At 33.7% G+C, this 14,784-nt stretch overlaps 1 protein-coding gene across 2 annotated transcripts; it reads left to right on the top strand.

Moving 5' to 3' along the window:
* The first annotated feature begins 5,951 nt into the window (after nucleotides 1–5,951).
* On the top strand, nucleotides 5,952–13,252 carry LOC114297763 (RING/U-box superfamily protein). 2 transcript variants are annotated; one of them, XM_082896134.1, is made up of 6 exons: nucleotides 5,960–6,172; nucleotides 6,473–6,545; nucleotides 7,668–7,795; nucleotides 11,618–12,047; nucleotides 12,576–12,685; nucleotides 12,805–13,252. In XM_082896134.1, exons 3-6 carry the CDS (start codon nucleotides 7,730–7,732, stop codon nucleotides 12,835–12,837), a joined length of 639 nt encoding a protein of 212 aa, XP_082752260.1. In that variant the 5' UTR covers nucleotides 5,960–6,172; nucleotides 6,473–6,545; nucleotides 7,668–7,729; the 3' UTR covers nucleotides 12,838–13,252. The 2 variants fall into 2 exon arrangements, with proteins under 2 accessions (XP_082752259.1, XP_082752260.1); XM_082896133.1 differs by lacking the exon at nucleotides 6,473–6,545 and having other exon boundaries at nucleotides 5,952–6,172.
* Nucleotides 13,253–14,784: the final 1,532 nt, after the last annotated feature.

The following is a 14,784-nucleotide window of genomic DNA, read 5'->3' as shown; positions in this document are numbered from 1 at the left end:
ACTTGTTAGAAAATGAACCTCAAAGCTTTAAGGCAGCAATGACAGGTCTTGAAGCACTTTTGTGGAAAGAGGTTGTTAATAATGAAATTGAATCCATTATGCAAAATCATACTTGGGAATTGGTGGATCTTCCACCAGGTTCTAAACCTCTTGGATACAAATAAATATTCAAGAGAAAAATAAAAGCAGATGGTTCAATTGACAAGTATAAAGCAAGACTTGTAGTTAAAGGTTACAGATAAAAGGAAGGTTTGGACTATTTTGACACATATTTCCCTGTGACAAGAATAACATCCATTCGCATGCTTATTTCTATAGCAGCGTTGTTTAATTTAGAAATACATCAAATGAATGTTAAGACAGCTTTCTTAAACGGTGATCTAAATGAAGAGATCTATATAGAGCAACCCGAAGGGTTTGTAGTATCAGGGCAAGAAAAGAAAGTTTGTCGACTTGTAAAATCCCTTTATGGATTAAAACAAGCACTTAAGCAATGGCATGAAAAATTTGATCATGCAATGCTTACTAATGGGTTTAAGATAAACGAATGTGACAAATGCGTCTATGTTAAAAACACTGACCAATGATATGTCATAGTTTGTCTTTATGTGGATGACATGCTTATCATTGGAAGCAGTTCAAATATGATCAAATCAACTAAGCAAATGCTTAACAAAAGATTTGATATGAAAGATATGGGGGTCGTAGATGCTATATTAGGTATGAAAATTACTAAAATATCTGACGGATATGCATTATCTCAATCTCATTATATTGAGAAAATTCTTGATAAATTTATCAAGGATGGTTTGAATTTAGCTAGAACACCTGTAGATATCAGTCTTTATTTATCGAAAAATAAAGGTGATGCAGTGTCCCAATTAAAATACTCTCAAATCATTAGAAGCCTAATGTACCTAATGAATTGTACTCGTCCTGATATAGCTTATGCTATCAGTAAATTGAGTAAGTACACTAGTAACCCCGGAGAAGACCATTGGAAAGCGATCATTCGGGTTCTTAGATATCTAAGATTTACTCGTGATCATGGTTTGAACTTTACTCGATATCCAGCAGTACTTGAAGGTTATTGTGATGCCAATTGGATATCGGATACTAAAAATTCAAAATCCACAAGTGGATATGTCTTTACTCTAGGAAGCGCTGCTGTTTCTTGAAAATCCACGAAACAAACATGCATTGCACGATCCACAATGGAATTTGAGTTCATTGCTTTGGACAAAGCAGGAGAAGAAGCAGAATGGTTTCGTCACTTCTTAAAAGACATTCCAATGTGGCCAAAACCTGTGCCAGCTATTTTGCATTCATTGTGATAGTCAATCTGCAATAGGCAAGGCACAAAATCATATGTATAACGGTAAGTCATGACATATTCGTCGTCGACAAAATACCGTAAGGCAATTGTTGTCAAACGGAATAATCTTAATAGATTATATAAAATCTAAAGAGAATATTGCGGATCCGTTAACAAAAGGTTTGACAAAAGAGCTAGTGTATAGTTCATCGAAGGAGATGGGATTAACGCCTATTACATAAGAGTCGTCATAATGGTAACCCTACTTATATGACTGGAGATCCCAAGAACTAAGTTCAAAGGGACAACTAAGTTATGTATGGCTCGCCAGAAATCACCAAAGGATTAAGTTCCTATCCATTCCTATGGTGAGAGTGATATCTGCGACATATGTTGTATGTAGGGGTATAAGGATAAGCTTTGCTTTTAATGATTACTTATATCTTGATTAAGGCATAAAATCAAGACAAGTATAAGGAGATACTCACAATAAGAATCACCTATATGAGTGTCGAACTGGGGCCGGTTCTATGTGAATGAAAAGGCTAAATTCTCTAGAAACATTCATGAAAATCAGGAACGTTCAAGGCCAAAATGAACACAACAGTGAGAACCACGATGTGTTAGAAGATATTTTGGCTTACACAAACGGCTGAACAATTCAAGGCATCGCGTCCATTGGTTAGCCAGTAAGTCCGATAGGTTATCACTAGGGAAAGTTCAAGGCCGAAAGCTATCTATCCTGATGCAAAATATTTTCGACTTATACTCTTTCGATAGTCTGCATATTGTTGCATTTCCGTTGTCATCAAATTCCATTCATGTGGGGGATTGTTGGAAATGGTTATAAAATTCTGGATAAAATCAGAATTTTTTCCTAAGTTTGGTCTATTTTTTAGGTGGGCCCCATGCGTCGATTTTCACGGGTCAAAGTGGTAACGCGTTCTATACTGCGTTGTGATTCACGTGGTATATTTGGTTGTTTAAAACCATTACCGAGTGAATGAGAAATTAAAGCCAAAGTGTGCTCTATGGAAATGGAGTTTTAGTGAAAATTCCTTAAGATTGTAAATTGGCTTGTCCCACATTGATTTTGTGGGAAGTTTTGAAAGGGTTTATAAGGCATGAGTTTGGTACTTGGGGTGTACCCCAAGGGGTACTCAAGTGTTTTAGAGGGAGAGGTTATGGACAAAATGGGCTAGACCCATTAGACTCAAAAAACACCACACGCGCGCGCGTGTCGCCGCTGCCGTCCGTCCGGTCGGGCAGACGGGCTGGGCTTGGGCGCGGGTGCGTGGTTGGGTTGGGCTTGTTCGGCCCAAAAACATTTGAATTTAATTTTATTTTTTGGTAAAATAAAATTCATAATTCAAAATTAAACTGGTTTAGTTTTACTGTACATCCAAACAGGGCCCTTCCCGAAAATAAACCAGTCTGGTATTATTGCACACCCAAATAGGGCCCTTCCCATTATGTTATCTGTTTGAAATATAACCCAACAGATTCAAATCTGTTTGAATTCAAAACCAACAGGTTTCATACCTGTTCAATTCAAAACTAACAACCATCTTTACATCTATAAATAGACTAGCCTCCCATTTGGATTTTACTCCAATTTTCGTACTTCATCCTCTGCTATAAATCTCTGCATTTTGCTCCAATTATTTTCTGAAAGAAAGAGTGTAAACACTTAGTGTGTTCGTAAGGCAAATAATTTGTAGTGCTGCTATTGTTTGTAGTAGATCATTTCATTCTGGGAGATAGACGTCCAATTTCTGAAAGTACTGTGGAGAGGACGAATCTGTCTTAAGGACACAGTGTCAAACACTGGACTTGATCAGATTATAATTCGAAGAAATTAAATCAAGTAAGTTATTTTATTATTTTCAGTCTTTTATTATTTAAATTAGATTTTAATTTTGTTTTTGTAACAAAATAAAATATATTTTTATTTATTTATTTTTATTTTATTTCGAGTTTGATTTTTGTAATTAAATAAATTCTCTCATTTCCTTTATTTCTTTATATTCTGGTTGTTGTTTAGTACACAACAGAATTTAATTAATTTAAATACAGTGAAGACTCTCCAACATACATCTCTACTAGTTTTATTCTTATTATGTATACAGAGTTTTCTATTATTGAGTATTACAACCTAAACACCAGAACAACTCTTGGTGATTTGTGTAAGGATGTGTCTCTTGTGATGGTATGTAACATAACATGTTGCTTATATATATCTTCATAGAAAAGTGATTTTGATGTTATTATCTTACTTTTTTAAAAAGAAATAAAATTAAATTCTTCAATATGTTTTTAAAGTTGGAATCAGTTGTCTTCTTGTCCTAACAATTATTAGAAGGCGCTGCACCTTGGTTTGCTCCATTTGATCGATGCAACTCAAACTCTTTTTTCTTTTTCTTTTTTTTTTTTCCCTTTCAATTGGGTAAAAGAATTTAGTAGTTTTTGACATTTTATAACTAGGTTGGTTAAATTTTGAGAATGAAGTCAGTTCAGAGCTTGTACCGGGTTTTTTTGTTTATGTTTTTTCACCATGATTGTCGAGCCTTTGTAGATGACCAAAACTGAACCTCAATAGCAGTTACTTTCTCTAGTTTCCTGGATTTATCTCCAGAGAAATTTTGAATTTCTCTGACTTCGGAATTTCCCTGATTTCGGAATGTGTTTTAACCAAATTTCTCTGATTTCGAAATTTATCAAATGTGTTTTCATAATGTGTTTTAACCAAATTTCTCTGACTTCCAAATTTTTCACCAGAGAAATTCTGCTCTGAATTTATCTCCAGAGAAATTTTGAATTTCTCTGGAACTGATATTGATGAACAAAAGACAAGGAAAAAAAAAAGATGAGAGAGGCTGACTAGCACACACTGTAGTTCGGATCAACCAACGATGTATCGAACCAAGAGTAATCAGAAGCTCCAATTTAAGCGGAAATCCTTTATATGCAGGTCTTTGATTTCGAAGTATTGTCAGAAGCTCTTGCTGGTATGGTATTGATTTCATCATTAGGGTGTAACATTGCAAACCAGAAAGGTTGTCAGAACTTCCACCTTCATGTACGTCTATAAAACTGCTCGTCAAATTCCTCAACACATTCAGACCTTGCATTCTTTCATCTACAACGCTTGAATCGATCTTCTTTGCAATTTTATCAATGAAGAACTTTCTCGCTCTGTTTTCAAGCGAAAAGCGTGCTTTTTTCATGGTTGATCTGAAGGCCAAAGGGAGAGATTAGGGTTTGAAATTGGCCATTAGAGAGAGAGAGAGAGAGAGTGTGTGTGTGTGGTGGGATTGGAATAACAAAGGCAAATAAGATAAACAAAGAGTCAAATTCTCTCTGATATATGTTTAGGGACCTTAGACATCAAAAAATAAGTTTGTGGATCTCTTCCATTACGAAAAGTGGGAGAGGGACGCTAGACTAATTTTCCCTATATTTTTTGAAATTTATTTAAAATATGACTTGTTTTTTGTGATTTAAAAAATTGTATCATGTCTCTTGAAAATTTTAATTTCATAACAAATAACTCATTTTATTAATAAATTATCAAATCAATTACCAGTTTTCAATGATATTAGAAATTTATTTCAATTAATAATTCAAGTAATTTTAACTAAAAAATAAAATATTTAATGATATCAGAAATTTATTTCAATTAATAATGCAGGTAATTTTATCATTATATAAGAGAGCAATTAAAAATTTTATTTTTTAATCAATTCTATTAAATAAAAAATTCTAATAAAATATATTTATAATTTTTTAAACTGCATGATACAATTTATATTTTAAATAAGGGATTGTTTGGTGTGCCCTAAATAAGTGTACTTTTTGACTAAAAAATTGAGAAAAAAAATATGATTGTTTGGAATAATTTTTTAATTTTTTATAAAAAATTGTATATTAAAAAATTATATAAATTAGTGTATAGAGAAGATTAGAATGGAATAGGCGGTACAGTGGGACGAATTGAGGATATCGGGGAGAGTGTAGCTTGGGATATGATTCCCAGCTTTTCGGACATTGAATTGGAGGTGTTGTTCGGCCCGTGGGGGCCATCACGGGTCCCATTTTTCTAATCAAAACCGTGCAATATGTAGAACTCGTTGAGTACTATATGTTTGTAAAGAATTATGTTAATCGGATATCGATAGCTATCTGATCGAATTAGTTTTTTTTCAACCATTAACTATAACACTATCCATTTTATAAATTTTAATTGATTTGATCATATAGTTACCGATATTCGATCAACGTGATTTTTCATAAAAATATAGTACTCAAAGAGTTCTATATATTAAACGGTTCAGATTATTAAAACAAGACTCGTGATGGGCCTTTACAGGTCGAAGAGCAACGTGTTATTTGTGCACCTAAATAAGTGTAATTTTTCCAAAGAGGCAGCTTCACCTGTGGGACGGCAGAGTTGTCTGAATTGTAATTATGTGTTAAATTAATTTTTCAATTTTTTTTGATAAATAATAATATATTTTTAACTTCTTAAATAATTTTTTGATTTTCTTACCCTTTTTAAAACATATCAAACTAGGCCTAAATATCAAGACACATTTGTAATTTATCTTATATTAATAATAATTAATTAATTAAAATTAAAAAAGTCTTTCGTTTTTACAATGTTGAAGTCGAGTCGTTCTCGCACGAAAACACTCTCTCTCTCCTAGCAGAAAATCACATATACAAGTGCCAAAGCCTCTCTCTCTCCTTCTCTCTCTATATCTCTCTCTCTCTCTCTTCTCTCGTTTTTTCTCTTCCAAAATTCCAAGCCACAAACTACTTATAGCACTCTCTCTTTCTCTCTCATCGATCACAAAGGTATATATACAAATATATATATTCATATCTATCTAGACATATATGTATGTATGTGTTTTGTATGCTTATTTGATAGGTGTATATATATGTTGAATCCGATTGATTGATTGCTTTCTGTTTCATGTTTATGATTGTATCGAAGTTGTTTTAGTTTGGGGTTTATGCTTGCTTTGTTGATCTTCATCACAGTTCAATAGATTCTCTGTAGTTTTTTTTTTCGGTACTGTGTTAGTCTGATGATGTTTTGTTTAGGGGTTTTTTAAGTTCTTAATTGATTAGTATTGTTGTTTGTAATTTCAGAGGATTGATGCGTGGGACTGATTGCTGTGGCAAAGAGAATTTTGTGTTTTTATTTATGGGGAATACTGTTGTGGTGGGATTTCTATAGCAGTGATAAGTTTCCTATGTGGTGATATAATTAGGGTTTTTGTTTTGGTTTTATTTGATTTACTGTAGTTCAGAGAATTCAGTGTTTTCTAAATTTAGCGATGTTATTACATATGTTGTTAGTGGGGAATTATAAGCTCTTTTGTTAGTTTTTTGATAACCCAATTCAGCATTTAAAACTGAATGTATTAAGTGAAAAATCAATTAAGTCCGTATTAATAATAACTGAAGTGACTCTTAAAATGTATGCTAAAAGTTAATAAAATTTTCAGTAAATACCAAACAACTTTTTAGATTAAAAAATTCAGTTTTTAGTTTTCAGTACTTAATTTTTAGCTTTATGTTTTCAAATTTTCAGTTTTATCAAACACCACCTCAGTTGTTCACTGAGTTGAATGTATATATTGAATTTGGTTCTTTATGAAACTAGATGTTCCTTTCATATAGCTTTGTGAAATTTTACCAAACTGAGGGTGTAAAATAGATTTGTCCGACTGGGTATGGGTCCAGCTAAATACTGTGAAATAGTTAGACATTATTTTTATATTCAAATAGTCATCCTCTTGATTTATTTTATACTTGTTTTGGTTTTAGCTTAAAACAAGATTTGTCGCGATCATAACCTTCTTGTTTGAATTTGTACAATATTGGCTGAGTTTGTCCTATAAACTTTGATCTTTATGCTTTTTGTTATTTGTTGTGGAGTTTCCTTTTCTGCAAACTGTAGTAATTGAGATTATGAAACAAAAGGTAATATTATGTTGTTTTATGTTGTGTGTATGCCTATTTAATATGCATCTTAAAGTTAGTGTGTTCATGGAATTTCAAACAAATTGTTGGTTTGAATTTCAAACAAGTTAGTGTCTTATTACTGATGTGTTTCAGTTGTTTCTGTGTATATCTGTGCTGATTCAATCTTATACTTTTCTCAGATGCCCTTTCACATGTTATTTGATATTTATTGATGATTTTTGAGTCAGTCCTAATTTTAAAAGCAGTTTCTTTTGGGCTTTAAGTATGACATTGTTTACCTTTGATCTATAGAATGTCCTTGTGTTATGCCAAGCATTTTTCATCTAATAGAATTTCCTTTTCTCATGCCAAACAGAGGGAACATGATGATTAAATTGCTGATAGCTTCTGGTGGATAATAGAGATAACTGAATAGAAATGGGAGGCTGTTGCTGCTGCTGTTCTAAAGAAGGTGGACTGAACAGTTCGCCACCATTCTATCATGTCAGTAATATCTCTCCCTTACACAGGATTATTTTAGTTTTTTGGTATCCACTGATCCTAACCTTTATAGCTTTAGCAGAATTTTGTGCCCGGCATAATCCTGGTTTACGTGGCATAGTTGTTTTGCATATAGGGTGAAACATCATTTTGCTATCTAGAATTTATTCTATTTTTGGATTCAGCTACTTAATGAGATAATAGGGAACTCGAATTTCTTACTTTAATGTCATTTGCCAGTGGTTACTTGTATTGAAGTTAACTATGTGCTGCTTTTTTGCTTTTTTAATCAGTAATGGTATAGTTCAAACCTAATTTTATTAGGTTTTGGTGCAGAAACTGCAATTTTGTTTCCATATGCAAGCTCTTGTCAGCTAGAAGATATTGGGGATCTTTTGTAGCTTTTGAAGTTGGGAATTCGAGGCTTTTCCCAAGTCTAGAGTGAACTAGATTTGCTATAAACTATTTGAAGAACTTGGTGGACATGTTCATTCATTTTCCTTTTTCATCAATTGTGTTCTTTTTAATCTTTATTATCTCGGGTGCGCATACGTGATTGAAGAGTTGTCATGGTAACAACTCTAGTTGTGTTTTACACCATGACCATATGATGTAGCTGCAAACTGTTCATCAGATCCACTTTTTCACCATGTGATGTAGCTGCTAAGCTGCAAACTTTTCAGCATGATCATGGATCTTATGAGAATCTTCTTTATGTCTGTACTAAATGAGAATCCTTGGAGATGGGAAACTTGTATGTCTCTTTGCTGTGATGAGGGCTTTGATGAAGCACAAATAGAAGTTGAAGCACATAAAAGTTATTTGAAGAAAATGAATGTTGCCTTCTGCTTCATCTGAATAAATTGTTTGCAATTATTATATAAATTTGATGTTCATATTGAATATAGAAATTAGAGTACATAGAATCTTTTTATTTTTAGTATTATGTATGTAATCTGTGATTGTGTCAATCACTGATTTAGTATTGTTTTCTTATTTATATCATTTTCTAAATTGTATCATGAATCTATTATATATACATAGCCTCTACCTCATTTATGGGTAAGTCAAATAATTCTTTTTATTTTTTTTTGGTATTAGAGTTAGGTTAAGTGCCTAGTAATTTTGCTTCACCGGCGGGCGGCCAGCCAGGCTGTAGCCTTGTCTTGGCCGCTCGCCGAACCTTGACTCATTCCACTGTCATATTTTCTTTCAGTATTACTTCGTGGTGATCTCTTCCTCTATCCACTAGTTTATTTCTATTTCAAATATCTATCATATTTTTTTTACTTGCAATCCACTTTATCTTTCTTTCTATTTCAACCTCAAATAGGTTTTTATCTTTAAACCTATTTGAGTTTGAGGGGAATATTATACTTATATCATAGTAAGTATGGTGATATACCATGTGAACCACCTAAACCGCTCCATCTAGCGCACAACCCAAGTCGCCCCTTCTGGTGCACCACCTAAGTCACCCCCTTGGCGCACCACCTAAGCCGCCCCCCTCTGACGCACAACTAAAGTCGCCCCCCTCTAGAGTACCACCAAAGCTGCCCCCAGGCGCACTTTCTAATAAGCTGTCCCTTGGCGCACTCAGTCATCTATTATCATTATCGTTCAACACCACATCATAAGTTATGTGTGTGCCATGCTTGTTGGATCAACATCAAGTTCTCTACATTGATCTGGCATGACCCCTTTAAACTGTTTCAATATTAATTCCGATTAGTCTCTACAACGGTCCGACATGACCCCTTTAAACTGTCTCGACATTAATTCTGGTTAGCCTCTATAACGGTCTGACATGACCCCTTAAATTGTCCCGACATTGATTCCGGTTGGTTCCTACAAAGGTCTGGCATGACCCCGTAAACTGTCTCAATATTGATTCTGGTCAGTTCTGACAATGGTCCAGCATGACCTTAAACTGTCTCGACATTAGTTCCGAGTAGTTTCTACAATAGTCCAGCACGACCATAAATTCTCCCAGCATTAGCTCCGGCCTCTGATACCGACCAGGGTCTTGTTGGCTGTCAACCAGGATGTTTCCTAGCCATAGATGCTTCAGCAGCTCTTCTAGGGCAGTTCAGTCTTTTTTTTTTTTTTTTTTTAGTGTGGGGTGCTGATCTTTTTAGTACTTTTTGGTTTGTTTTATTTAGTGGACTACCAGATTTATTCGGTAGCATTTGTTTGGACTAGTCGTTGAGTTTTTTTCGGCTTCTTCCAGTCATTCATTGGCAAGCTGCGATTGCTGAATATCTTCACATCAGTTTGAGGGGGAGTGTTGAATATAGAAATTAGAGTATATAGAATTTTTTTATTTTTTAGTATTATGTATATGATCTGTGATTGTATCAATCACTGATTTAGTATTATTTCCTTATTTATATCGTTTCTTAAATTGTATTATGAATCTATTATATATACGTGGGCTCTACCTCATTCATGGGTAACCCAAATAATTCTTTTGATTCTTTTGTTCATGCCTGGGAAGTTTATCACGTGGTGACCTATGGGTTACAGTCTTAGAAGAAGTGGTGTTTGAAATGGTGATTGAGCCAGAAGTGGAAACTAAAATTATGGTTTCAATAAAGGGTCTAATGTTATCATATAATTCGTTTGTGCCTTTTTAGTTTTCTTTGTTTTATGCTCCTAATGTTTTGGGGCATCTGGACAATAATATACCTGCTAATCTGATGCTCACCCTGGCTGATGTTTGCATATAGTGTCTTCCTACATTTTTTAGTTTTCTTTGTCCCATTGGACTGTCACCACTAGGCAAGTTGATGGAAATTTTGGCGCCAATTTACAAGGATGACTCAATATCATTTTAGTCTCCAACGGCTAGAGACAATTATAGCTAATCAAGGAAATTGGTATATACATTATCATTGTGGTGTAAGTTGTTAAAGAAGATGAAGTGCTTGTGTTTCTTTGGTACCAGAGTTTGGGGATTATGATGCTGCGACTAAAGTGTGTTTGTTTTTCCTCTGGTGCTAGAATATCAAAGCAAGTGGAAGCATTTCAGTTCGTTAAGGGTAGTTTTTTTTATGGGCTTATTTAAATAAGTTTTGGAAATTTGTATTGCAGTTGTATCGTAAATTGTCAGAATTCTGGTGCTTAATTCATTTTCGGAGTGGTTATTAACAGTGTAATCAGCTGACTCTTGAGCAATTGGGACATGGGGTAAAAAATGGTGCTATCCAGTGCAACAAATATAATAACATGGTTAAATCCCTTGCTGGTTAGGTATTTCCAGAATATATTGATAGTAGTGGAATTATACGCGGTGATGTTTGAAGTATCAATTAACATCTCTTGAAATTGATTATACAATTTTGCTATTTTGGGCAATTAACTCATTTGTCTTGTTGAGTATAAAATTTGATATGCCAGTGTTTTTGTTTTCAGATCAAACATGAAAAAGTACCCTTCAGAAACAGATGGCCATGTGAATGAACAGTATTTTAGAAGCTGAAGTTTAATTACTTTTCTTACATATTTTGTTCAGTGGAGGCACCTTTTCTGTATTGCTGTTCTGATATTTATATGTAAAGTCATGCTTCGAGAACTGGCTTCAAGCGGGTTTTGCCATTTTGCTTGGGTGAACCTACTTAAACCTGTAAAAAAACCTGGTTCATCCTGGCTTTTAACTTCTCTTTCATTGTTGATTTTAAATGGACTCAAATCATATTTATGAACCTCATGATGCATTGAGAATTGTTTTTACTGACATGCATGTTAAATTGTTGTTACTCAAGTCATTTTATTGTGTTAATTCTTTTGGTGTTTTGTTCAACTCTCGTCCACTTCATTCTGCAGTATCCAAGAGTGTTGGAGGAGCACGAGCCTTTGTCAGCTCACCATGGCACAGTCTCTGCACTTTCTACTGGGCTCTTAGTCGACACAAATCTGGAAACTTCAATTCCCGACACTTATAGACCACCTCCAGCACCTTTGCCATATGATGCAAATCTTAGACATCCTCGAACTCCACCAAGCAATCAAGAAAGTTGTGGCAACAAGAATGATGCTGCAGTGCATACAACAGATACTGAATCTGCAGAAGAAACAAATGCTGGCAACACCATGGAAACATCGGATAAGGACCTCAAGGGATCCGACTGCAAAATGCAAACGGATACTGAACTTGACCCATCAAAGGATCTGGAGGTTGAACTTGAGAAGTCCGGTGAACTTAAAAAGTCCGGTGAACAAGAAGAAGAGGATGTTTGTCCAACCTGTCTTGAAGGTAATGAGATTAATGTGCCGTTTGAAAATGTTTGCTGCATATTCTGGCGTTTAGTACAAAAAGAAATGAAACTCAACAAAAAATGTTTTCCGTGGTTAATGGAAAATAAGCCTATCTAGGTGGAAAATGTTTTCCACCTTTTTTAAAAAGTAGAAAATGTTTTTGGATTAAAATCTTACCGATGTCACCATACCGACACCACCAGCTCTACCCCACTGTACCACCCCCACCAGTAATGCAACTATTAATACATTAGTTTTAAAAAAGATACAACCAAACATAGAAGAAAGTTTTCTCCGGAAAATATTTTTTGAAAAAAGTTTTCCATAAAAAATGTTTTCCGTTGAAAAATACTTTTCCACCAAAACAGAGTGTGAGGAATTAATCCCTATTTTTCAGTGCTTTTTGTCAACTCATTGCCGTTATTCACTCTTCCTTAACCTCTTTTTGCAATTTTAGCTGGAGTTAGTGTGCTAAGTTGTGTTTGTACTTGAAAAGTTGCATATAACATTTTGCTCCGCACTGCAGAGTATGATGCTGAGAATCCAAAAATTATCACAAAATGTGAGCACCATTTTCACCTTTCATGCATTCTTGAATGGATGGAAAGGAGCGATACCTGTCCTGTATGCGATCAGGTGCCTCAAATTACTTCTTTTATTCATGCTGTGATCATACAAGAGTGCAACATTGTTAACTAGTGTACCTGTTACTGCATATATGTTGATGCAAGGGTTTATGCTTCTTTTTCATGCAGGAAATGATATTTGATCCCACCCTTGATGGCTAACTATCTGTTACTCTTCAAATTTCGTTCGAGTTCTTACCGTTTTGCAATTGAAGTTATGATTGGGTGAAAATTGTCGGTTTTTTTAGCTATCAGTGCTCAGCTTTGGCCATAGAGTGATCATTTTGTTTCTGAAGGAGATGTATCTCATAATGCTGAGCATCATTGTGTGTTCATTTTCTTGAACTCGGAAAAATATATGAAAGAGAAGGGGAAGCAAATAATTCAAGGTAGATCAACACAAAAATTCCCTAGGTTCATTTTCTGTTCTGTTTTTTGTATATTTTTTGTTTTCGGTTTTTTGTTTTCTGTATATTCGTCCTCAATTTTTAGACAAGCAGATTATAGGTGACACAATTGAAGAGTTGCATAAAGGGTTTCCAGCAAGATACTTAAACATAGTGTTTTCTTTTCTCAAGTTTCGATTGTTTGCCCCGTGGTGCTCTATTTGAATGTGATTGATTTGTAAAGTGGTACCATCATATTTATATTGTTGTTTGCCTAACAATATCGGGTGGCAATTGATGATACAATGGCTGGTCATCGTGACCTCCCGGCCATCCTATGACTTATGTTGACACTTCGATCTTTGCTGGTGGTCAGATCATCTGTTCATCCTCTACCATTCCACCACCCCTGGCAACTCAAAAATACATTTAATCCAACTCAAGAATATATGTATATATATTATTTTTTTTTCTCAACAAATTTTCTATTTAAATTTAAGATTTTAATAATCTTAAAACTTTTTATTTTTATTTTTTACATGATGGAGCAATTCTCCACTTCACTTGAATAATTGAGAAAAAGATTAAGCCTAAAGCAATGGATTTGCTTCATTAAATCTCTCTTTCTTTGGATCCTCGAATTGAAACTTTCGTGGGTTGTAGCTCTTTCAGATGAATAAAACAAAAATAATAGAAATAGGAAAGGAAGAAAAAAAATTATATACAAAACATAGCAAAGAGCCTTTAAAGTAACATGAATGAATGATTGTAAAATTTAAGGTAATCTATCATTTGGTGTCTCTAATTTTTCTTTTATCCTTTATATCATCCTCTACTTTAAAAATGTTAATGAGTATTCAAAAATATTGTTTAATATTGATATTTTTATTTTAAAAAATGTTCTAATTATTGTAAAATAACACCCAGGACACTTGTTTTATGATAAATTTTAATCTTTTAATTTTTATTTCAAGAGAAACTCAAATGTATCTACAAAAATTTCAAGATCATCTACAATTCTTTTACTTTGCAACATTATAGTCTTAATTTTTAGTACGATACTTCTTCTATGTTTAAGACAATAAAAAATAAAAAAATAAATAGTACAGAGCAATTAAAATTGCCCTCTCTTTACGACTAATGCCTCGTTTTGAAACATGCTACCTTAGCAATTTGTTTAAATTTTTTTGACTAAAATATGAGGTAAAAAAATTAAACAAGATGATTATAACATAAATAGGATAATGTGGTAAAAGTATGAGGTAAAAGTGATGTGGTAGAGGGGTGATGTAACTTAAATAAAATGATTATAACCTAAATAGGATAATGTACTAAAATAGCACATGCCAAACAACCACTTAGTATGTTTGGAATGACTTTTAGTTTTTTATGAACAGATATGCAAAAAATAGAGAGAAAATAAAATCTTTGATATTTTTGTATAAGTTGTTGACTTTTTAATTTTTTTAATGAATTTTTAACTTTTAAAATAAAAAATTGAGTTGTCAAGCGAGACCTTAATAATGCAAATCTAGGACAGATATGACTTAATAAATTCTCCCAATTTGATTGTCACTTTTAATAATTAATGCCGAACGCATCAGTTGGGTTCGAATTCAATTAACCACTCCCATTATGCTAATTATATAATTGTTTTACAACCATAGCAGGAGCTTGGCCATCCTTTTCTCTATAATAGTCATGACGTCGTTGTTGCTGGAAA

This window comes from Camellia sinensis, chromosome 11 (assembly GCF_055761805.1).
Source record: "Camellia sinensis isolate YWXY chromosome 11, ASM5576180v1, whole genome shotgun sequence".
Lineage (NCBI taxonomy): Eukaryota > Viridiplantae > Streptophyta > Magnoliopsida > Ericales > Theaceae > Camellia > Camellia sinensis.
This window is presented reverse-complemented; position numbering and strand designations above follow the sequence as displayed.

Excerpts from the sequence above, each read along its gene's own strand:
- LOC114297763 (XM_082896133.1), top strand. The coding sequence starts at position 7,730 with ATGGGAGGCTGTTGCTGCTGCTGTTCTAAAGAAGGTGGACTGAACAGT. Across the intron at positions 12,048-12,575 it reads TTGTCCAACCTGTCTTGAAG|AGTATGATGCTGAGAATCCA; the intron begins GTAATGAGATTA and ends TCCGCACTGCAG. Across the intron at positions 12,686-12,804 it reads CCTGTCCTGTATGCGATCAG|GAAATGATATTTGATCCCAC; the intron begins GTGCCTCAAATT and ends TTTTTCATGCAG.